Source organism: Chinchilla lanigera, unplaced genomic scaffold (genome assembly GCF_000276665.1).
Source record: "Chinchilla lanigera isolate Chin_1 unplaced genomic scaffold, ChiLan1.0 scaffold00024, whole genome shotgun sequence".
Taxonomy (NCBI): domain Eukaryota; kingdom Metazoa; phylum Chordata; class Mammalia; order Rodentia; family Chinchillidae; genus Chinchilla; species Chinchilla lanigera.
In genome coordinates this window covers 22,828,403-22,853,963 of record NW_004955425.1, presented here as the reverse complement: position 1 = coordinate 22,853,963, position 25,561 = coordinate 22,828,403, and the positions used below count along the sequence as shown (strand labels likewise).

The 25,561-nt window shown below is 37.7% G+C and overlaps 1 protein-coding gene and 1 pseudogene across 1 annotated transcript in view; both read right to left on the bottom strand.

Annotated features, from left to right (window-relative positions):
- The window catches only part of Ap3b1 (adaptor-related protein complex 3, beta 1 subunit), a 258,894-nt gene that overhangs the window by 197,546 nt on the left and 35,787 nt on the right, over window positions 1–25,561 (bottom strand). Inside the window, exons 2-3 of the mRNA XM_005386022.2 lie at window positions 20,197–20,272; window positions 7,956–8,030 (exon numbers count right to left, since the gene is read on the bottom strand). Of these exons, the coding sequence (XP_005386079.1) occupies window positions 7,956–8,030; window positions 20,197–20,272 (151 nt within the window). The remainder of the gene's footprint in view (window positions 1–7,955; window positions 8,031–20,196; window positions 20,273–25,561) is intronic.
- LOC102013103 lies at window positions 14,916–15,925 on the bottom strand (annotated as a pseudogene).

Genomic DNA, 25,561 nt, shown 5'->3' with positions numbered 1-25,561 from the left:
CTCAAGCCCAGCCTGAACTGTAGAGCAAGACCCTGACTCAAAAAAAGGCAAAAAAAAAAAAAAAAATTAAAAAGAAAAATGATACCAATATGATATTTGGGCCTATATACAGGCACATATAAAGATGGATAGAAATGGTAAACAATGGCTTTACCTAAGAAATTATGGAGCATGAAAAAGTCTTTAAATAATTTTTAATGTGCAGAGGAAAAAACCCAGAATTCTCTGACCTATGAAAAAAATCTACAGACTTTCCTATGCTGTCACCATATGACTATATTCTGAGTTCTCTGCATCCTCCCAGGGAATCACTGACTCTGTGTGTGGTCTTCGGAATCCCCAGTGACACAAATCATAAGCCCAAATGTAACGCTAAAACTACCGAACGTGTAGAACACAACAGGGTAAATCTGTCTAATGCTAGACACAAATCTATCACACAGATTATACGCCCAAGACACACATACACACACTTGTAAAGGACAAAAAAAGTAAAATGCATGTCTTGGTTACTTTTCTCTCCTTGCTGAGACAAAATACTTGAATACTTGACACCCAAAATTAAGGAAGGAAAGGTTTATTTAGCTCAGTCTGTGGAGGTTTCAGTCTATAACCAGCTGGCTCCAAGGCAGGGGGCCATGGCACAGGGGCAATAGTTCAAGGTGGCAGAAGATAGCAAAAGTAGCAAGAGCAAGCCTCCTGGGCCCCGTCCCCCCCGTGGGGGCCTCTTTTCCTCCCTTATATTGTACATCAGCTATCTGCCCATGCCCACACCATCTCAGGAGCCCTCCTCTTTTGAAGGCTAAGGATGTTTACAAAGTAAGGACCCTGCCCCGAGCTGAATCACTTAGGTGAACTTTTAACCACTCAAGCTGACACAATGAACAACATTCTAGAGTGGTAAGGGCATGTCTTTTGCACCCCAGGATGTAGAACTGCTGAGGTAGTGTCTAGACTCCTCAAGTTGACACAAATGTATCCACCATAACAATGCACTTTATCAAAATCAAACATTTTTTCTTTGAAATACATTTTAAAACAAAACAAAACAGCAAGCCACAGACCTGGGAAAACTAAATTAGTAAATAACAATATACCTAACAAAAGGCTTGCATCAGAATATGCAAAAAAAGCTTGTACAAAAAATATTTAGAAACAGGCTAGAAAAAAAGAAGAAACAGGCTAAGGATCTGAACAGACATTTTAGGAAAGAAGATACATGACTGCTGAATAAGACCTTGAAAAGGCACCCACCATTACTAGCAGGAAAAGACAACTGAAGCTGCAATGAAGTACCACTACATACCTATCAAAATGACTAAAGTCGAAGACTAGCAAGATGCAGGGGTAGAGAGATGTGTGGTAAATGGAACTCCCACACTGCTAGTGAGAATGCAAATGCCACAGTCACTCTGGAAAACTTCACGGCACAGTTTTAGAAAAATTAAACATATACTTCCCAAACAATGTAACCATTTTAAGATATTATTTATATTTATTGAGGAGATATACCCCCTAACATATAACAGTTTTACTCAATCCAAACATCTTTCAACTGGTAAATTAAAAAATCAGAGAACATCTGTATTATAGCATAAAAAGAACAAAATATGAGTACATAACCAGCAGAGATGAATCTCATGGTTCCTAAATAAGAGGCCAAATATAAGAGATTCCATATTGTATAATTCAACTTGTAAGAAATTCTAAAAACGTCAAAACCATAGTGACAAAGACCAGTAGTTTCAAGAAGATACCATACAAAATCTTTAATTTCTAAAGATTATAGTCCTAGTATAAAGCTAAACCTATAAAATTCTCAGAAAGAAATAAACGTCTTGACTTCAGATTAGATACTGGTTCCTTAGACATGACACCTAGTAGCACCTACGCACCTTAGTAGCATACGCAACTAAAAGAAAAACAGATACACCGAAATTTACAAAAACTGAAAACTTCTGTGCTTCAAAGTGCATTTATCAAGAAAATAAAAAGACAAGCCACAAAATGGCAGAAAGTATTTGCAAATTGTTAGATAAAAGTATAATATCCAGACTATATAAAGAACTCTACAAATGAACAATAAAGACAACTCAATGATAAAATGGGAGCAGGATTTGAAGAGATATTTCTCCAAAGATATATTAATGGCCAAGAGATGTTCAATATCTTTCTATTAGAGAAATGCACATCAAAATCCTGATGATTGACTCTATTTTGATTTTCTGTATGGTCTGCTGGAGCCTAGTACAGTAGCCTTGTCCAAAACAATAGCCTAGTGTAATTTCTATTTTTATTTAACAGACGATTGCCCAGGACAGGCACAATGCAATGCACTTGAGACAGAGAGAGTAGGGGCACATGGGAGGGACTCCTAATGAGCACAGTGTGGAAAATGTTCCAGAATTAGATGGTGATGATACGTTCACAATTCTATGAAACACTAAAAATAACAATGTTGTACACTTTAAAAGTGAGAAATTTATTAAGCTTTTCTCAATGATCTTTTTAAAAAATGATTTTAAAATAATAACTATGTGCATGCTTATAACCCAGCACACTCGGAGGCTGTGGCAGGAGGATCCCAAGTTCAAGCCAAGCCCGGGTAACTGGGCAACTTAACAACTCAGCCAGACTCTGTCTCCCAACAAAATAAAAATGAATGAAAGTAAAAATAAAAAAATAAAGGGCTAAAATAAATAAATAAATAAAGGGCTGAAGAGGTACTTTAGTGTGAAGGCCTGGGTTCAATCCTCTGTACAACAACAACAAATAATAATAACATTGATCACCATGTGTGGGGGGGAATTTAGCGTATTTAGAAGCAAAACACATAGTAACATGCGAACAGATGGGATGAGGGGGGCCTGATGAGGGTACCAAAGCTGTTGGGGGTACTAACTTTGATATTGTTTAATTTGATGTCTAAGGCATTATCTCTGTTGGGGCCTCAGCTTCTTTATTCACAAAACAAAGAAAATAGAAAGGCTACATAATAACCCTACTCTTCAAACAAAAGCTAATACATAAACCCTATGTAAAAACTTTGTTTCAAAGCTGCTCTGATTAATGGGTGAGTGAGGATCTTAAAGCACCACACAAACCCAGAGGTTTCCACAACAGAATGTGAAAAAAAACATCCCTCCCAGCTCCCCAACACTATCACCACCTCCTTCACTCCATGGCAAAGCCTCCGTGTGGTCTTCCCAGTAGTACCTGAAGTTTCTCCATCCATAGGGTCTGAAACTCTCTCAGTGCTCTCTCACTTTCTTTCCTTCTCAGGCTCTCAGCCTTCCATCAACACCAAATGTTCTCCATCCTCCTCCACCCCAGCCAATTCCCCAAGCCCCAAACCCATTCCTCAACCTCACCCTAGCATTCTACCAGTTTCCTTTACATGACACTAGCCTGACTGCTTCAGTGACTCCTCTCTCTACAGCACCATTAATGAAGGTACTATTAAGGCTCTCTCCTTGCCTCACCTCTACCCTCTCTCACTAGGATTCACTTGTAGTTTCAACTCTCTGCAAACAGCTATCTTAAATCTCTAGCCTCACTGTCCAAGTTAAATGTCAAACTCCAATTTCCAAATAACAACAGGACAGTACCAGCTGGATCCTCTGTCATTCAAAATGCTTCTACCGATCAATAATGAAGATGCTGAGAAGAATGCATCTCTAGGGCTAGAAATATATACTCAGTGGTACAGTGCTTGCCTACCAAGCTCAATCCCCAGTACCACAAAAAAAAAAAAAGATACATATCATATACACACATATATAGACCCTTGGGAGGCTGAGGCAAGAGGTTCACTGTGAGTTCAAGACCAACCTGGGCTACATAGTGAGTTCAAGACAAGTATGACCTACACAGTGAGACCTTGTCTCAAAAAGATAAAAAATGAAATTAAATTGTGGCAGCATAAAAGATATCTATCATGCACCCTAATAGTTGACTACAGTAAGATACACACTGTACACCCTACAGCAAGTACCTTCTAAATAGAAGAAACATAGCCTTAAGAATATTCTAATCCTTGGTTGTAAGAGAAGAAATTTCCCTACATGTTTAATTTCTATCTCTTACTCTCCATTTACCTCTGCCCAATCAAAACATGCACCCTGATGTTACCAAGCCTTTGAAAATACACTTCACTGGAAACATTGCCTTCTGACAGATTTCCCAGACTCACTGAGAGAGCTAGGCAGAGTCTATGATGCTCACAGCTGCTGCCTCTGGGCACGTACAAGGCACATGTGCTGTGGTGTTCATGCTCAATAGCACTCTTGCACACTGACTCATTTGGATTTAGGCTCAACCTTTATACTGCATGAACTCACATGCATCCCAAGCCCTCTGCCTCAATTTCATCTTTAAAAAAACAGAGATAGCAATAGCCTTCTGCCAATCAATAATGAAGATGAGGAGAATACAGCTCTAGGGTTAAAGAGATATATAGCTCAGTGGTAAAGTGTTTTCCTACCATTCTCAATCCCCAGTACCACAAAAAGAGTATCAATACATACACACATATGGGTACATAGACACAAACCGTGTACACTTTGGGTATTTTTAATATATAATTACAATAGCAGCTACACCTCATAGAGCGAGAATTCAGTCAGTTCATGCAAGATCTTAGAGTAATGCTTGAAAAACAAATACTGTGTTTGCTAATTACTGTAAGATGTCTATTCAATGGTACATATGAATATAATACATATAAAAATAATACATATGCACTGTGCTTTTGTATTACACCACTGGTTTATCTCATGGGGCTGGATGTCCATATATAAATACATATGGACCAGAAATGGGCACAAATATATATACATATATATGAAAGCTGCAAATATATATCTGTGAGAAATATGTTAGTGCTAATATACTGAAAGAAAAGATAAATAAGGTACCAATTGTAGGGTCATTGTAGGATCTTCAGGAAACAGTGATATACTATAGTCCCAGCACCATTGTCAAACTAATTCCACTTCTAGTTTTAATCAATGGTAAGATGGAGGTACCTTTCACCCAACCACACTGCATTTCCAGGAGGAAAACTACTATATACAAGTCAACTGTCCAGATCAGACACATGTCCACAGGGAAAGAAAGTTTCATCAAGAGGAACATAAATTCAGTTTGTAACAAGAGATGGTGTTTTCTGTTTTTCTTTGGTTAATTTTATTGGCAGGGTGCTTTGGATATTTAATGTCACCATAAAAAACAGAATCAACCTCACTAGCAAGCAATGCCAATGAAATGTATGAGCAGCAAAATCAAACCTTTGTCTGCCCAAATCCTGCACCGACCCTTTCCACACACTCCCTCTCTCAAGAGTGGTCCTGTTATTGTGTTTTGTCATCTGACATCAAAATAGCAAATAGCAGAGCCACACCAAACACTTTATGGGGAAAAAAGTTGAAAAAAATTCTATGAATTAATCAGCGTTTTCTTGAATATAAATAGGAGAGGGACCTCAACTATATCAGACCAAGTTTGAAAAAAAAAGAGTATATTTTTCTATTTTTTTTTAATTTATGGAAAAAAGTAAAACAAATTTTTGAAACAAAATAATTGGAGAATAACAATACTTAAATATTACATGTTGGTATCTTTAAAATAGTTGCTCAGGGTACAAGATACGAGCATAAAAATTTCTCCAATCGATATTAGCATAAACTGTCCTTTTTAATGAGTGAAAAGACATTAATAGTACAACTAACTTGCATTTTTTCCCTTTTCCCTACTATCCTTTCCCCTTTCATCCATCTTAGTTCCTTTTTCCTTTTGAACAATTTCTTCACATTTCACAGTACCTACTGTACATTTTGGGCCTTATTTACTCTTTCGGTTTCTCACACAGGAAGACAATACGATGCTTACACGTGTGAGTATGATTTATTTCACTTACGAGTACAGTTTCAAATTGCATCCATTTACCAATGAAAGTCTCACCTTTATCCTTCTTCAGGGCTGAGTAGTACTCCACTGCATAAAAAGACCACATCTTTTTATCCATTCCTCAGTTGATGGGCATATGGGTTGTTTCCAAGATTTAGCTATTAAAATTATGCTACTATAAACACGGGTGCACATATATTGCTGTGGTATAATGTTTTTAATTCTTCTGGGAAAATGGGACCTTTAAACACAGTTTTTTGTCAACAAGGGATATAGCTCAGTGGCACAATGCCTGCCTAAACATAGTTTTTTGAGGAATCTCCACACTGATTTCCACAGTGGTTGCACCAGTCTACACTCCCACCAACAGTGGAGAAGGATTCCTTTTTTCCCACAGCCCCGCCACCATTGTTACTGTTTGATTTCTTGATGATAGCCATTCTTTCTGGGGTGAGATGGAATCTCAGTGTTGTTCTAATTAACATTTCCTGAATGACCAGTGACTCTGAACATTTATTCATATATTTATTTGCTGTTTGTATTTCTTCATCTGAGAAGTGTGTACTCACCTCAAATGCCCATTTTTGGATTGGGCCTTTGAATCTGGGGGGATCTGATTTTTTCAATTTTTGTATGCTCTAGATAGAAGTCCTTTGTTTGAGGGACAATTGGCTAAAATTTTTTCCCACCCTGTGGGTTGTCTTTCAACTCTGTTAGTGATTTTTTTTGCTGTGCAAAAAAGCTTTTTAATAAGGTAAGGTCTCAATCGTTGATTCTTTGAAGTATTTCCCATGCAGTCTGGGTTTTCTTCATGAACTCTTTACCTATACCTGTGTCTACAAGATTTCTACCTACTTTCTCTTTCAGAAGATTCAGTGTTTCTGTTTTAATATTTAGATCTTTGATCCATTTTGACTTGAGTGTAGTGCATGGTAATAGACACAGGTCTAGTTTTAGTGCTGCATTTAGAAAGCCAGTTTTTTAAGTACCATTTACTAAAGAGGCCATCTTTTTTTCAGTGAACATATTCTGCCCTTTTGTCAAAGATACAGTGGCTGAGTGTGTTTGCAGTTGTGTCTGCATCTTCTAATCTGTTCCACTGATCCTCATGTTTGTTTATTTGTTTGTTTTGCCAGTACCATGCTGATTTTATCATGGTAACTTTGTAGTATAATTCAAGTCAGGGATTATGATGCCTCCTGCCTTGCCTTTGTTGTCCAGAATTACATTTACTATTCTAGATTTCTTCTGGTTCCAGATGAATATTAGGAATATTTTCTCTAGTTCTGTGAGGTATGCTAATGGTATTTTGATCAGGATTGCATTAAATCTGTATAACAATTTTGGGAGTATGGCCATTTTTACTATGTTGCTTCTTCCTATCTATAAGCAAGGAATATCTTTCCATTTTCTGATATGCTCTTCAATCTCCTTGAAAAAGATTATTTTACAAGATGGGACATCTTCATAGAATAAATCTACATATATGTACTGAGTACCTGAGACATGTCAAGAGTATTCTAAGAATCTTGGGAAACATTCCTGGGCTCAGTGATAAGAATACAAAAAGCCTCATATCATCTATATGTAGGTATATTTGACTAGGTCTTTTTCACTGGATACATGCTGTCTTAAGTCCTTATGGCAAAATTTAAGGTAACTCGGCCTCTAAGATTTGGTGAAAACACCATGAATTACTTTCTTTCATTCAATCAACCTCAATTTTGTCTTTCATATTTTCTACCAAAACCCCAAAGATGTAACCTTTTACATCTACTTTTTTTCCTACTCTACCTACATCTAAGATTATAAACATTTTAATTGCCACAAAAATCCAGTGATGTTTAAGTATCTTACATTGTATTTCTTTTTTTTTTTTTGGTTTTTCTCCGGTACCGGGAACCGTACTCACGACCTTGCGCTTGCCAGGCAGGCGCTTTGCCGCTGAGCTAAATCCCCAGCCCCTTACATTATATTTCAAAGAAATCAAAACAAATACAATCCTTTTATAATAACAGAAACATGAGAGCCATGAATCAAAACAGTACCTCAATATTTTTACTAGCCACATTCTTTACAACGGCAGGAAACAGCTCTGATGCATTCTTCCCTCTCGCAATCATCTGAAAAATTAAAAAAGAAAATTAGGGCAGAAATACCTTATATGCCAGTACTGGGGATTGAATCCAGGGCTTCAGGCATGCCAGGCAAGTGCTCCCACAGGAAGCTACAACCTCAGCCCCTCAAAAACCTCTTTTAAATAAGTAACTTGAAAATAAAATACTCTGGTAAATTCTATATACATTAAACATTTATAACCCATGTAATTAACAGCTGAACTCTTCCAATCATCTTACTTATCCCAACTATCTGGAACAGAAAATACTCTCCTATGTATCAATATAAATACACAAATACCTAAGACACATTCAAGAAAAAACATAGTGATTTAAGACATTAAAATATGTACTGTATATTTCTCTAGTCAATGGCATAGTAAGTACTTTTGAAATATGGGTGAGGTTCTTTATTTTCAAGTTCTTAATGATGTACTGTGTTTGCACTGAGAGGAGAGAAAAAATGTTACTTGGCTTTATTTTCCTGGGTTCCTCTACTTTTCCAACCATTACTTTTCAAAGTTCTCTTCAGTAAATCAACTTCCTCTACCCACAAAAGAGAACTTCAGTACCACCATCTTTTCCTCTCTTTAATATCCTTAAGACACCATTCATTCTCATGACTCTTACCTCTATGTGAAGAGCAATTTCCCAAAACACTAACCTAAATTCTAAGCCAAACATCCCCATCTCTAATGAGACATCAGATGTCTCTCCCCAGTAAGTTACTATGCCTAAAACTAACATTCACAGAATCTTTTTACCTAAGTTATTACCGAATTCTACTCACTGCCCACAGCTAGAACCATCTAATAATCCATGTAATCCAAATCTAATTCACTCTAGAATTTTTAATGGACACTGTTCATTTGAAATATCCTATGTTCTAACTTGTATTTTTATTTTAGTTCTGTATTTCTCTGTATTCCCATTTCCTTTTCTCTCATTCTCAAATATATCTTTATACCTTTAAAAAATATAAAACACAACATATAGTTCAATTCACATAAGGGGATTCTTTACAAATACTCAGCATATCTACCTACCTACCTTAAAAAGAGGTATTATTAGGTTTATTAATTTAGGACCAATTTTTTTTTCCTTTTCAAGATAGGGTTTCATTATGCAGCTCAAGCTGGCCTTGAACTCACTTTGTAGCCCAGGGTGGCCTCAAACTCACAGCAATCCTCCTGCCTCAACCTTGCAAGTGCTGAGGTTACAGGCATGCACCACCATGCCTGGCTTTTAGGACAAACATTATATAAATATAATATTATAAAAATATAACTACTACGTGTATTATAATCCCATAAGGACATCTAATAAAACATTTCTATATAATAGTTTTAAAATACTCTAATACAAAGGGATCTTTTTGTATTCAATTTATTTACCTGTGACATTCATTGGGTATTTTGTGTAACCTGTTAAATAGTATAGAATGCCCATAAAATATTTCAGCTAAAGCAACCATGATTTACAAACTCTCTCAACTTCCTCACCTATAAAATAAGGAGAGGAAGTAAATGCTTTCTAGGGGACCTCCTACTAATAAATTCTGTCTTTTTATAACTTATTCTAAGGTTAACCCAAATTTACTGTATGGAATATTACTTTAAAAGATGTTAATATGACAGAGGAAAACACGCTATAGTGAAATTCATTCAACAAATATTTGCTGAGACAACAGAACATACCAAGGACTCTTCTAGGCCTCGGGCATACAATAATGAATTCAAAGTCCTTGCCCATGTGGCCCTAACCTTACTGAGATGGAGGTGATGGTCAATAAGCAAGTAAACATAATTCATGAGGTGGTACTCACAAGAAAAACAAAGCCTTCAAAAGGAAATGGGAAGTACTGAAGGAAGCTACTCTTTCTATGAGTAAGCAGAAAAGCCTTTCCTTTCAGCAGAAACCTGAGAGGAAGAAGGGACACTGGCCCTCGTTAGGAAACAGTAATACAGGTGTGGCACATTCTAGCAACAGGAAGCTAGATTGGACTAAGAAAGGGGAAGAATGTAAGTGACAAGGTCAGAGACATACGGACTACTATAAAAATGAGTGGTTTTGGGGCTGGGGATTTAGCTCAGTGGCAAAAGCGCCTGCCTGGCAAGCGCAAGGTCGTGAGTTCGGTTCCTGGTACCGGAGAAAAACCAAAAAAAAAATAAAAATAAAAATAAAAAAAATAAAAATAAAAATGAGTGGTGTTCACTAAGAGTGAAATGCGAAAACACTACAGTTCTTAGCAGAGGCTAAATACCATTGTATAAGGCTCAATTCGGACACGTTTCTCCCAGTATCCAGCCTGTCTGCCGGCAGAAGTATTGTTCTTAGCTCAGCACTGGGGCTGCCATCAACAACACAGGATGTCTTAAAAGAGATAAGATGAAACACAGATTCTTGGAAGCTAAGGGACAGCTAAAGACATCCAAGCATTCACGCCGAACACCAGAAACCAGAGGCATGACACATCCAGAGAACTCTGACCACTAATGTTTACTAAGATCTTCCCACCTAATGTCCCTTGCCTGCTTTCAAGTACTAAAAAAAATGCCCACTACTCTTTGTTCCCTACAGACAGGCTTACTGCCCTCTGTCTGCCTGCACCCCAGTATTAAACAGTATACCTCATTGCTTTCACACAAGCCTGTTAAGTGGTCTCTGTCTCACGTCATTCCTTAAATATTGGACTCATATCCTAAAAAAGATCTTTCTGTCTGTACTATAAAGAACAGGAGATATGGATACCAAGGAAATTAGACCACTGCATTAATCTGTGGAAAAGATGGTGGAGAGTGAAAACGAATAGGTTTTAGATTTGACTGAAAACATGAACGAACTGAAAGCAGATTATATAGAGGGTAAGAAAGACATACAGGAACTAAGCACTACACATGACTAATTCAAAGAATGGAATTATCATTTAAGACAAGACTAGGAAAGAAGCAAGAGTGTTTTAGGGGAACATAAGGGATCGAGAGTTAGGTTTCAGGTACAGATAGAAGGCAGCTGAATACAACACAGAAAAAGAGAGACTACAGGAGAACACAAGAGAGTGCCCAGGCTGATGAAAAGCATTTGAAAAGAGATGACATCACCAAGGGAGGACAACAGGGAAGTAGACCAAGGGACGATACATAGAATAATCATAAATGCAGAAGTAATGGAAAAAGAAACCAGCAAAGCTCTGAGACTCCCTCAAGCTTAGCTGGAAACAGTGTTATCCCTTCCCTCCCACCTGAGGTGAAACCCCACTCTGGGTCCCCTCACCCTCCTTTCCCCAACCAGAACGAGGAACATGAAAACAGAGGGAAGCCTCATTTGGGTCCTTCAGGGAAATAAGGTTCAAAAGTGGAAAACACAGGGAAATAGTTCCTTCTTGTTTTATTTGGTTTCTGATGTTTGGAAAGGTCGCAGTCCCAGTGACGCTTCAGATAAAGGTGAGAGGAGAGACAGCAAGCACAATCATGTTTAGCTAAACAGGCAGAAGGTCATTTATAACTCTAAACTCTCCCAGGCTCTAACCATGCCCTCTTCTAAGATCTTGGATAGTATGAGCTTCTACCTAAGGAAGAGAAAGAATTCTTCTAGATAAGTCACTAGTTGTTCTCATCTAGATGAAAGAGGAACTATTTCTGACTTCTGTTTTACTTACAATACTTGTAAGTTTTTAAGTTTTTACTTACAAACTTACAAATGTTTTTTCATTCTTCATTTCTCATTTTCTGTAAGACTTCATGTAGACTTGGGAGTTTTCTATGCTGGAAGGTTTTTCAATGAAGAACTGAATTACTTTGGGAGACATAGGACTATTTGGGTAATCTAGTTCTCTTTGAATGAACTTTGTAGTGTCTTCAAAAACTTTGTCCATTTCAACAAAGTTTTCAAACTTATAGATCAAGGTATGTGAAATATTTCCTATTCTTTTAATGTCAAATATGTGACATCTCTTCTTCCTGATATTGATAACTTGCCCTCTCTTTGGTCATTCGGTTACAGGATCATCAATTTTTATCAGTCTTTCTAAGAATCGGTTTTTAAATTCACTAACTTTACTCCATTGTTTTTCCTCTCTTCAATTTCACCAATTTTTACTGTACATTACATCTCTTCTCTAGTTAATTTAATTTGCTTCTCTATTTCTAGTGTGTTATGGTGGGTGTTTAAATCATATACTGGAAACTTTTGAAGTGTAAACTTCCATTACTATAAATTACTGCTTTACCTAAATCCTCCAACTTTTAATATACAGTTTTTCATTTTCATTCTAATTTTGCTGTGACTTCCACTCTGACTAATAGATTGTTTAGAAGCATGATGTACAGTTTTCAAACACTGAAGGAGTTTCTTGATCTTGTCCAATGAGTTTAACTCCATTACAGCCTGTGATCCTTAACTGCGATTATGTCAGCTTGACTTGAGCAACAACCCCACTTAGCAGACTAGTAAATACTGGGTGTGTTTGTGGATGACTGACACATAGGAGACAAACTGAGGAGGGAAGACCCACCCCAGATGTGGGTGACACCAACCAACATATTGGTGTAGCGCAGATGGAATGAAAAGGAAAGAAGAAGGAAGTCTTCTGTAGAAGAGATCCAGTCTTTACCACTGCCTTTGGTCCTTAGTCCCCAGTTCCTCCAGGCCTCCAGTGCAGGCTCATCAGCTTCCGACACAGAGCCCTCAGCTTGCTGACACACTTGTTACCGGCTCTGCAGTGAGCTCCAGGCCTCTGAACTTTCATAGGACCCTCTGGCTCTCCAGCATACAGTTGGCCATTTTGCATTCTAGCACCCCTGATTTGGCAGGTGGCCACTGTAAGCTTACCTTGTAAATCCTTTATATAATCACATACATTTTTTATATTAAGTATGTTCCTCTAGTGAGCCCTAGTTGATACATGGTCAGGTAACCAACTTAAGAACTGAAATCATACAAAGTATGTTAAAACGGGTTTAATGGCACTGAAAAGTCAATTTTGCATGTCATAAAATATGTATGCTGGGTAGTGTGCTCTACAGATGTCAGTTATAATTAGTTGATGTTATTACAATCTTCAATAATCTCACTGGTTTTCTAACTTCTTAGTCTACTGATTTTTAAAAGTACTGAAGTCTCCAACTATAATTATGAATTTATCTTTCTTTCCTTTCAGCCTTAACAGCCTTTCGCGGTTTGTTATTTTATTTTGCTCTGCCTTATGGGAAATAACTCTTTGTTATATAATGCCCCTCTGTAGCCCTTTAGCACTATGTGTTCAGAAGTTTACTTTTTCTGATACTGACACTCAAGGTTTTTTGTGTTTATATAGTATATGTTTTTCCAACATTACATTTTAAGTCTATCTCTTCATGTTACAATACAGTAGGCTTTTTTCAGACAGCATATATTTGCATCTTAACAGTTTCATCCAACCTAATAATCTCTTTTAATTGGTAACATAAGACTATTTACATTTAATATAATTACAGATATGGTTAGACTCAGGTCTACCATTTTAGTACCTGTTTTCTACTTATTCCCTGTATTTTGTGCTTTCCTTTTCTAAATTACAAACTGTTTAGAATTTAGTATTTTATTTTTACAAAAACTTTTTGGCTTTCTGTATAACTTCTAGTGGTTCCTCCTCTCCTAATTGTTAGACATACAGACTGAAAACAAAAAAAAGATACAGATATAATAAACCTTACCCAGTCTACTTAGAGTTAACATTGTACCACATCAAATAAAACGGAGAAACTTTAATAACCACAGGACTCTTTTAATCTTTTATTATTTTAAGGTACTTTCCCCACCCCAATCTCTTTCTCCTTTATTTCTGGGATTCCAATGATACATTCGGAGCCAAACATGGTTGTACATACCTGTAACAGTCGGGAGGCTGAGGCAGGAGGATTGCTGTGAGTCTGAAGCCAGCCTGGGCTACATAGTGAGTTCAAGGCCAGGCTGAACTGCACAGCAAGATCTTGTTCTCCAAGAAAAATAAAACCACACTCACACAATGATACATAATAACACTTGACTTCTTGAAATCATCCAGCAAGACTGAAGTTCTTTTCACTTCTTTTTAATGTCTGTTATTCAAAAGTACTTACTGTTTTTAAACGCAACTACTTTATTGATCTCTTAAAATCAAATACTGCCAGCTAGCATAACTTCTATTCACGATCACTAAAAACACAGGAAATTTGCCTGGTATTTTCAAATGATGAATTATATGACAAACAGAATTTTAAATGCACCCGATTAACTATGTAAACAGGTAATTTTTTTAACAGGTAATTTTTCCTTTCTTCATAAAATGGAAATTTGAATATTTCTCTTGATAGTCTTGAGGTTATCATTATGCTATAAGTAGTGCAAGTGCGGCACATATACTTTCATTTAAAAAGGTATGCATCTTACACACCTCCTTTACACAAAACGTGCATAACAAAATGCACGTAACAAAATGCATACAGGCAATACATGATAAAGAGCATATTTCAAATACAGGGCAGCCCCTCAGGCCACTGTACTATTTAGGTTTTGCACTATCATTTGTAGCATTATAGATTAATTATACATAACATACTTTTATACATTTAAACCCTGAAGATTCAAAATATCATTGCTTAAAAGTATTACTCCAGGTAGCCATTTGGTTTGTATGAGGAGAAGGCCAATCTCTGAGCTATGTCTACCAAGCTGGAATCATCAGCTGTGCCAGAGAATCAGATGGGTGTTGTGCTTCATACTGTCTGTACCCATGTCCGGCCACACCTCTCTCCCACAGAAGCCAGAGGACGGTAATTTGGGACTGCCCTTGTGTGTAGTTCTCTTTTCTCTTCTGGATTAACTGTATTACTGCATTACTTCCTCTTCTGATGTCTCTGCTGAGCTTCCATTTTAATTACTCATAAATCCTTTTAGAATGTCCTCAGGGCACTCCATAATCAGAAGTTCTGGAGATGCAAAATCCAAAGGAGGAAGGCTGGGTATTGGAATGTCCTGGGCTTTCCTGGTATTTGCTGCAAACTGCTGCCAGGTTGAGGAGACAGCTCCTGAATATGGTGGCAACCTCCACAACCCTGGCTCTTCTACAAAATCAGCATCCACATCCAATCCCTTTTCTGTTGAAACTTTTAGAAGTGTTGCCTTTTCAGCGCTTAGTTGTTTCTTTCCTTATTCTTTCATTCTCAGCCACAAGGAACTCCACGTCTCTTCAAATCTGCAATTTTGGTTGCCTGCTCCTCTATAATTGTTTTGTCATCTTTTGGGGCTTTGCTTTTCATACATGGCTCCACTGGCTCACTCTTCAGCTGAAGTAAATATGGCAGTATGCCAGGTCCCTACCAAAACCCCCTGGATTTCAAGGAGGTGTTCCTCTGCGGAATGGCCATGCATCTTAGGAAAAAGGGGATTTCGGCCCTCATGACCTCTGCAGAGGGCTTGGGAGATGCCTAGAGATGGGCAATTGCGTCCCTGTCCATGTTCTGCTGTGCCTTCTCACTTCACCTCTTGCACTCTCTGGATGAGGAGCTGTACCTTGTGGCCATCCCTCAGCAACTCCACGGACAAGTGAGCCTACTCAGACTGTCAAGTTTCATGGCATCACAAAGATATGCTGCAGCCTTTTTGTGACCAGAAATAGCCTCTTCATATTTTCCTAAAGCTCATAACCGGTCTGTTCATTTACTCTGCTGATGAGCACTTGTATGCAGCCTGTCTTTCCTCTCTCCTAAGAGTCCATCATCAGCCTCTGGAAATCTACTCTGACCTCCCCTGAGGAGGTACAGTCTTGATACCTCTAATGTGGCTGTTTTTTGCTGTTGGCTTATTTCCTTCCAACCTCAGTTTTCCTCATATTCACCCTACTTAACCAGACCTGCTCTTCTCTGATTCCCATCTTTATCCATGTACTATAAGCCAGTGTTCTGCTGGCATCATGGTTTGTGTGCAGATGTCCCCTCAAAGCCTCATGCAGTCAAGAAGGGCCGGCTTTTCAAGGTATCTGAATCTAGAGTTTGTGACTGGTTCGTTGTCTAATGCTGGGACTGGGAGTGTGAGTACTACACCCGCCCTAAGGCAGGTAGCCTCCATACAATGTAAAGGAGGAAAAGAGGCTTGCTCCTCTCCCTTTGCTTGGTACTTTTGGTATCTTCCAAAAGATGGCCACAAGGAACTGTTGTTGCCCCTCTGTCATGTGCCACCCTACCTTGGAGCCGACTGATTATGGACTGAAACCTCTACAAACTGTGAGACAAATAAACCTTTCCTCCTCTGACTTTGGGTACCAGGTATTTTGTCTCAACAATGAGACTTAAGTAACTAAGACAGCTGGAAAACATACCTCACAGGGATCATAAACTGTGTCAGTAAAGAATTAAAGAAGCCAAGTCTAAACTAAGAGAAGTCAGTTTATTTGAAGGTGGAGAAAAGGGAGGAGAGATGGTAGATAGCTACACAATGAGTAGGGTGCCTTCGAAAGTGAAATACTCCAAAAGTAATTTTGTTTAATAATCTGTTGGTCTTCAACTTCTGACTCTTTCCTCTGTCGTTTTCATTCTGCTACTGAGTCAATCCTTTTTTTTGTTTTGTTTATGTGTGACTGATGCTTGAACCCAGGACCTTTGCACTGAGCTACATCCTCAGCCCCTTCCTTTTAAAATTTTTTCTTTTGAGACAAGGTCTCACAAAGTTGCCTAGACTGGACTCCAAATTGCAATCTTCTGCCTCAGTCTCTCAAAGTGCTGAAATTGCAGGCAGGCACCACCAGACTCAGCTAATTGAAGATATTTTTAATTACAGATAATCTACTCCTCAAATGATAGAAATTTCTGCAGTGTGATGTAGCTGAAATAATATTTAAGAAAACAATCATCTACCCATTAGTTACAACCTAGAAAATAAATAGATATAAGATACCACCTCCCCCTAGCAAACTTCATCATAAGTAGCAAGGACTAATATTGCCTACTACTTAAAAATAAGACAAGCTCTTGACTCCTATACACTGCTCCTTCTAACATTTTCAGAAGACCTTGATACCAGATAGCAGTCTGTAGTACTGACCTCAAAGGAACACTAAATCAAGCAAAACAAACCAAAAAAACCAAAACCCATAACAAAGAAAATAGCGCTCTCAGGCTCCTATCTTGGAGCTACATGTCCCTCCTACTCTACAGACACTTGGCCTAGTACCAATTAACTATTAATATGGCTACCAATCTCTTCCTTCCTAACCTGAGCCTGAAAGTACTGATACAATGACTTTAGAGACTCTACTACAGAACCAATCTCAACAGAAATTCTCAACTACTCCAGATGCCTCTAAATCTCTCTAAGCATGACCTTAATAGGGGGGAAACCTGGGTGTACAGAGCATTCCACAGCTCCAAAGAGGAGGAAGGAAACTGGGGAAGGAAAAGCACATTCTTTGACAATGACTGGCTACAAAAGAAAAAAATGGCAAATAAGTCTAATTCATATTCTTCATGATATTTGAGGGAACATGGCATTTAATAGGAGAGAAAAGGATGCCAAAATCTAAATTAAATTTCAATGCCAGCTCAAACAAACAAACAAAAACCACCCAAAAATCTGGAAAGGACAGAGATACATTATCAATCTGAACAGATGAGAAGACAGAAATGTGAAAGATGGTTCAAAGAAATGTAAAACATTCAAAGAAATGTAAAAAATCCAAAACAGGAAGGCCAAGAAAAAGCAGGCAAACTGCTGGGCATGGGGGAGAGACAATAAATAATAGAAAAAAATTTTCTACGTAAAGGAGAGATTTAAGAATTTAACACAAATCACTTCTCGGCCTTTTGGCTTAGATTAAGTGAAGATTTTAGCATAAGACAGGTATATGGTGATACTCCCAGCTACCTGGGTGGCTGAGGCAAGAGGAACCCAGGTTTGAGGCCCTCTGGGTAACTAAGGAATATCCTGTCTCAAAAAAAGAAAAAGGGCTAAGAATATAGTTCAGTGGTAGAGTGCCCCTGGGTTCAGTTCTCAGTACCATTAAATAAGTAAGCAAATAAATAGATAAACACTTAAAATAGCAGGGTTTATCAGTATAAGAAATTGGAGAGAATTAGCGAAGAGAAATCAAAACACTACATCTTGATTAAATTTACCTTTTCCTCAAAACACTGAAAGTATAAAACAAATTCATGAAAAAAGGAAACCAAATCTGGTTGGAATTATGTTTCTGAACCCTAAAGACAGAGAAAAGAAAAATAAAACCTACACAAATTTAAGAGTAAGAAAATACTCCAACCCAAAAATTCTATTAAGTAATCTATTGCCACATGGAAAAAGAAGAGAAACCTGTTCAGACAGGCGAGGACTCAGAGATAATGTGATACACATTCTCTTCCCAAGAGAAATGCTGATACCTGGAAACAAACCAAAAAACTAAAGAATGAGAACATGACAAAGACAGTAAAAGCTGTGAAGTGTGGTGGTCCTTGTCTGAAAGCCCACCTACCTGAGAACCTGCAGCGGGATGACTGCAAGTTCCAGGCCAGTCAGGCAAACTGGCAAAATAAAACAGAAAGGGCTGGGATGCAGTTCAGTGCAAAAGTACTTGCTTAGCATATGTGAGGCCCTGGGCGAAGTCTCCAATACTGCCAAAAATTTTAAAAGTTATGGGCAAACATAAATGAGCAAAACAGAGATCATACCAAAAGAACTATATTAATAGGGTTATAACATTTAAAATATACACCTAAAGTGATTTTTAAAAGACCAATACTCGCCAGGGATATAGCTCAGTGGCACAAGCTCCTGCATGGCAAGCGCAAGATCCTGAGTTCAACACCCGGTACAAAAAAAAAAAATTTCCAGTACCATGAAAACAAAACAAAGAAGCAAAAATAAAAGACCAATACTCCATTTCCTTCCCCACCTTCCCCACTTTTCCCCTATGAGTGTGTCTGATATAAGCAGAACCACACATTTGTCCTGTGTGTCTCACAACTTCATTTAGCATAATGTTTGAAGGTTCATTCATGTTGCAGCATATCAGAATTTCATTTCTTCATAGGGCCGAATAATAGCCATTATGTGTCTATATCACTTTTTATCCATTTATTCAGTAGTGAACATGGGGTTGTGCTATTGTGAATAACACTGCTAAGAATACTACTGTATAAACATATGTCCAAGGACTCCCTTTCAACTCTTCTATGTATATACTAGTAACAAACTTGCCAGGTCATATAGTAGTCCTATTTTTATTTTATATTTTTGGAACTGCAAACATTTGGCCATAAACTAAGAGTTTATTTCTGGGTACTCAATAGGGTTCTACTGGTCTACCTGCCTAGCTTTATCTCAGTACCCCACTGTTTTGATTACTGTAGTTTTGCAGTAAATTTTGAAATCAGGAAGTATTTTTTTTCAAGACTATTTTGGCTGTTTAAGAACCTATGAGATAGCACATAAATTTTAGAATGGATTTTTTTTTTTTTTGGCAAAAAGCATCACTGGGATTTTAATAGTCTGTATAGACCACTTTGGTGTTTTAATATTAGTCTTTCAATCTATAGACATATAGTATTTCTCCATTTAATTCTTGCACTACAACAAAATATGGTAAATGCACCTACATTTAATAATACTTATTAAAAGTTTTAGGCTCTTAAACTGAATAAAAAAAGTTTTTAATACCAACAGTATTTGAAAAACAGAAGGAAGTGTACTTACAACTTTTAGGTCATGAAATGACAAAAAAATCCTGAAATGTCTCTCCTGACAAAGTCAAAATATAGTTGTATATTATTTTGTCTTCAAAAATGATTAATTCCCTCTATCTCAAAGGGTAAATACCTTGATATTAGAGATAGAAAAGTCAAAGCAGACAACAGATGAAATTAGAACCCAAGTTTCTTAAATTTTGATACTTCAATATCTCTTCACATTTTTAGATAGGAATATTCTAAGTTAATATTAAAGAATAAATGACAGGCTGGGGATTTAGCTCAGCGGCACAGCGCCTGCCTGGCAAGCACAAGGTCGTGAGTTTGATTCCCGGTACCAGAAGGAAAAAAAAAAAAAAAAAAACAGAAAGAATAAATGTGATGTTATGATATTTACACATTATTTAATTCAGTTAATACAACCACAACGTTTCCATTTTACAAAAACAAAAATCAAAATAACCAAGTATTTCACTGACCCCAACAATCCGTTTCATAGCATCCAATTTAGCAGAATCTTTGTTGCTCTCCAGCATTTGTTTTAGATCTTCATTCCTATTACAAAAGAGAAGGGGAAAAAATCTGTACTTGGGAGTTTTATATAAAACAGCTACTAAAAATATATCATTTTCTTAAGAATTACAAATAATATGATGGGCAATGTTAAGTAACTACATTCTTATTTATAATTATGTATTTCTCATTTTAACCTACAAAATCTGTGTGCTATGCTATCATGAAGCTCACCAGTGAAATAAAAACATAAAACTTTCCTCAGCTGTACATTTAATATTTAGACAATAGGAGCACAGGCATACAGATTCTGCATATCAAAATTTCTTTGATATAATCACCAGAGACAAAAGAATAAAAATCTCTGAATCAGCACTAATATATTTTCATCTGCCCAAAGCCTTAAGAATTTTTGTCAAAAAATGCCCCAATTAAAGTTCATTCACATCATCCCACTTTTCTCCCAGCTTCCTAATGAGAGGAGAACATAAATATAAAGGAAAACTCCCACTGAGACTCCCTTAACTCTGAGAATAGAAGCAATTTCAACATCTAAACAAGAGCATGAGATAATGAAGCAGGGCAGTCAGTAATAAGGCATGAAGACACAGGAGAGATTCAATGTAAGAGAGAGGCTGGCATCAGTGGGATGCTGTGATGTATTAAGGGTAAGACAGGTTTCTATTATTCCCGGCTAGAAAGACCCAAGTAGAAGATGTTGCTACCAGGCAGGCCAACCTTACCAAAAAGAAACAGTAACTCTTTTTTCCAAGTTACATAAAATATCCTTAAAAGGTAGTCCAGAACAAAAGCTAGCAACTCTTTTACTCAGAAGAGCTGCAAAAGTAAGAAAAATGAAGAACTATCAATAGTTATTTCTTTTTTTTGTTGTGACTAAATTCTTTTAGGTGAACCTTCTCTCTCTGTAAATTCACAAATCCACACTCTCCTCACTAAAGAAAACTGGTAATTTGTAATCATTAATAACTATTCCTTAAACATGGCAGAACAGTTTTAAAAGCAGCTACATACCAAGGCAAAGACTTCTTAAGAATGGACATGAAAGGCACAGTCCATAAAAAATACTCACAAATTGAATTTTACCAAATTAAAAATTTTGCTGGGTGAAAGACCCTATTAGGAGGATTTTTAAAAATAAAATACTGGCAGAAAATAATACCAACCACAAATCTGACAAAGGACAGGTATCTGGAATATAACAGAAGTCCCCAAACTGAACACTAATAAACCAAACAATTAATTAAAAATGGAACAAAAGACATCGGTATGGCCTGAACTAAATCTCCTTTTCTCCCCAAAACTATTTTGTTGATACCATAAAACCAGAAGTTACTGTATTTGGAAAAAGAGCCTTTGAAGGGATCATTATGGATAAATGAGGTCAAGAGTGTTAGGCCCTGATCCAACATGAATGATGGTATCCTTACAAGAAAAGAGACAAAAAGGATGCACACAGCCAGAAGAAAGGCCAGGAGGACAGGGAAAGAGGGTGGCGATCTGCAAGCCAAGCAAAAGAGATCCCAGGAAAAACTAAATCTGCTGACACCTTAACTTTGGACCTTAAGCCTCCAGACTGTGAGAAGTTTCTGTTGTTCAAGCCATCTAGTGTGTGCTGTTTGTTACAGCAGTCCCAGTTAACTAATACAAATTTCATTCAGGAGCAGAGTGTCACTGAAATAAATACTTTAAAACATAAAACTGGATAATAAGTAGAGGCTAGAAAAGTTTTGAGGTACACATTGGAAAAGAGTATAGTACAACAAAGAGACCACCTGTAGAAATATGTTTAGTAAAGATGATTCTCAGAAATAAGGTGGATATTATTGGAAACAGAGAAAAAGTGATCCCTGTTATAAAAAGTAGCACAGATCTTGGCTAAACTATGTTCTAACATCCTACGGAAAGGAGAAATTAAAAATTATGAACTGGTGAGATATTTAGCTAAGAAGATTTCTAAGCAACACATTGAAGGAACAACCTGGTTTTTCCTCTGCTGTTAATAGTAAAATGTGAGAGGCATGAGACAAAGGAATTGGTAAGATAAAGAAGTCAGGACTTGGGAAGATCTGGAAATTTCTCAGCCTATGTATCTGCAAAAAGTTAGAAAATGTTCTGGACAGAACACCAACAGTGTGGCTAGAAAGTCATGTGAAAAGAGATCATAAGTACAGCTCATAGACTTAATCAGCCATGTCAGCAGAACTAGGAAAAAAGGGGGATTATGCCAGCAGAGACACAGCCAGCTTGGACCTACGGGGACAGAGATGAGACAAAATGAAGAAAGGCTGTCAATTCCCATTCTGGAATTGCACAGGATGAGACACTGAGAACACAGTGAAAAGGTCCCATCTGTCAGCCAAGAAAAGAGGCCTCAGAAAAAACTATATCTGCCAAAACTGTACATCACAAATAACTTGTTTAAAACTTCCAGTCTGTATTATTTTGCTATGGCAGCTTCAGCAAATTAATACAGACTTTAACAAACATTTCAACCAAAAAAACTTGTAAGTGGCAAAAAAGTACATGAAAATATATTCGATCTCATTATCTATTAGAGATATATGAGTTAAAAATCATACCAAGCTTTCATTACACACACATCAGTATGGCTAAAATTAATAAATGAAAACAGCACAAGTGATGGTGAAGACACAAACTGTATTACTTGTGTGATGCTGGTACTATTATAAACAGTTACATTCACTCTGAAAGTTTCCTTTAGAACTAAACCCACGACTACTATTCAGCTAATTACTATTGATTTGTAGGCATCTCTCTCTTGGAAATCAATTTTTATACTCACACACACAAAAAAAAAAAAAAACTGTACACAAGAATTCAAAGAAGCTTCATTATGATTAGCAAAAGCAGAAACAACCCAGCTGCCCATCAATGGATAAAAAAATGGATGACTGAGCAATAAAAAGAAACATTATTGAAACACAATGCTTATTGATTTCCAAAAAGTACACTAAGAAACATTAATCCTAAAATGTTTTTGTGTGATTCATTTACATAACATGCTTGAAGTAATACGACTACAGAATGAAGAAATGACAAGTGCTTGCAGGGGTGAAGGAGAAGGAAGGAGGAGCATGGGGGGAAAGGGACCTTTGTACAGAAGGAATTATTCTTGCTCTTAACTGTCACGGTGGCTACAAGAACTACACAAGATAGAACTTAACAAAACCAGTCACACCTGGATGTAAGGAAATTTAGGTAGAGGAGATCGTGACTTAGAAGGCCCACGAACTGCAAACACTGGAGGTTTGTGTTTGGGCCCTCCCTGCGCATGCCCTGCACCACCTGAGGTACTAGAGCAGGCAGTCCACAAACTGCTGGCACCACGGTTCGCGTCTGGGCTTTACTTGTGCCCTGATCTCCTGGAGGTCACAGACACAGGCAGTCCATGAGCATCGCCAGTGCCACTGGTGTCTGACTCCTGTGAGTGCCCTGAGCTGCCTGGAGATACGGAATCAGGTGGTCCTTGAACTGCTGACCCTGGCGATCCCTGTCTGGGCTCTGCCTGCACCATGAACTGCCTGGGGACCTGGGACCAAGGGGTCCATGATCGCGCCACCAGTGCAGCCTGCTTCTGGGTCATAGCGTGCCCTGAGCTTCAAGGGGACACCGGATCAGATGGTCTGCCATCAGCCAACATCATGGTTCGCGTCTCAGACCTGGGACAATTAGGTACACTTCACCATCTGCCAAAAGACCCCAGAATAAGCAGCGCACTTCAGCAGACACTGACGGGCAAGTCTGACCACCAGGAAAACTAGGGACACTAGTAGCCTATGCTGAGCTGCCAGGGAAGAGTGAGACTGAGTGTTCTGCCTCCAGCATCAAACATGACAAGACAAAGGAATAAAACAATAAATAAAATAAAACAAATGAAATCTCAGAACTCCACCCCACTCAGAACAAGTTCAGGAGACATGGACATAGGAGAACTTGGTAAACACACATCTGAAATTGCTGAAATGATTGCAATGGAAGTAAACAAACAACTCCATCATGCCACAGAAGAGATCAGATCAGAAATAATTTCTCAGACAAAAACTGAAATGACAATAATAATGAAAGGATTGCTCAGCATAACTAAAGAAGAAACATATAAAAAAAAAGATGAGCACAGGAAACTGATGGAAACATTAAGTGAACAATATAGGAATGAACTGGAACACATGAAACAGATTCCAAGAGATATCCAGGAAATCAAAACTTCCATTGAAACCTGACAAAATCGCTTGAATGAAGCCAAATATAATCTCAGATTTTGAAGACAGCACGGCAGCTAGTGATTGTGAAAGAAAGGATCTCTTAAAATCAACAAGGAACCAGGAAAAAAAATCAATTCAACAGCTGCAAGACAAAGCAAAGAGAAATGATACAGGAGTCAACGAAACAACAGGAGGCAACACAAACGACACAAAAATATTTGCAGAAATAACTCTTAAGATGTACCTCGAACAAGAATTCTTCCTTAAGTTTTAAAACACTTTAAAAATTTAGGCCTAAACTGTAGCAAAGCATAAATGATCAAGGCTGGGGATAAAAACTTAGTGGTGGAGGATTTGCCTAGCACGTTAAAGGTTCTAGATTCAATCTCCAACACCACAAACAATAATAATAAAATTTTTAAATAAATAAATGACTGTGATCAGGTTATTGTTATGGGCTAAACTGTCTCCCCAACCCAAATTTGTATGTAGAAATTTTAATCTCCAGTACCTCCAAATGTGACTAAATTTGAAACTTCAAAGATGGAACTGAGTTAAAGTGAGGCTACAGAGGTGGGCTTTACTCCACTGTGCTTGGTGCCTTAAGAGGAGAGGAGAGGAGGGACAGACACGCAGGCCAAGGAACGACCATCAGGGACATAGCAAGATGACCAAGCACAAGCCAGAAAGAGGCCTGAGAAGGGACCCACTGCACCGATGACTCCTCGATCTCCTATCCTCTAGAACTGGGAGAAAACAACTATTCATGAAGCTATCCAGGTCTGGCATTGTATTCTGACATTTTTGGCAAACTAATACACAGTTTAAGGGTTACAAACTGTCAGTGGGGCAAAGAAATAAAAACTAAGGAAATTTTTTCCCAAAAAAAAAAACAAATTAAAAGCAATTACATTTATTATGAAAAAAATTAACTTTCCAAACAGCTCCTGTGATGGTTTTGGGGATATTTTGTGCAAGGTGAACAATATAATACAGGGCACACATTTTACAAGATTATTTACAATAGTCAACCAAATAACGATATACAAGAGTGCAAGAAATCTGTCCACACACCAAGACCAAGGAA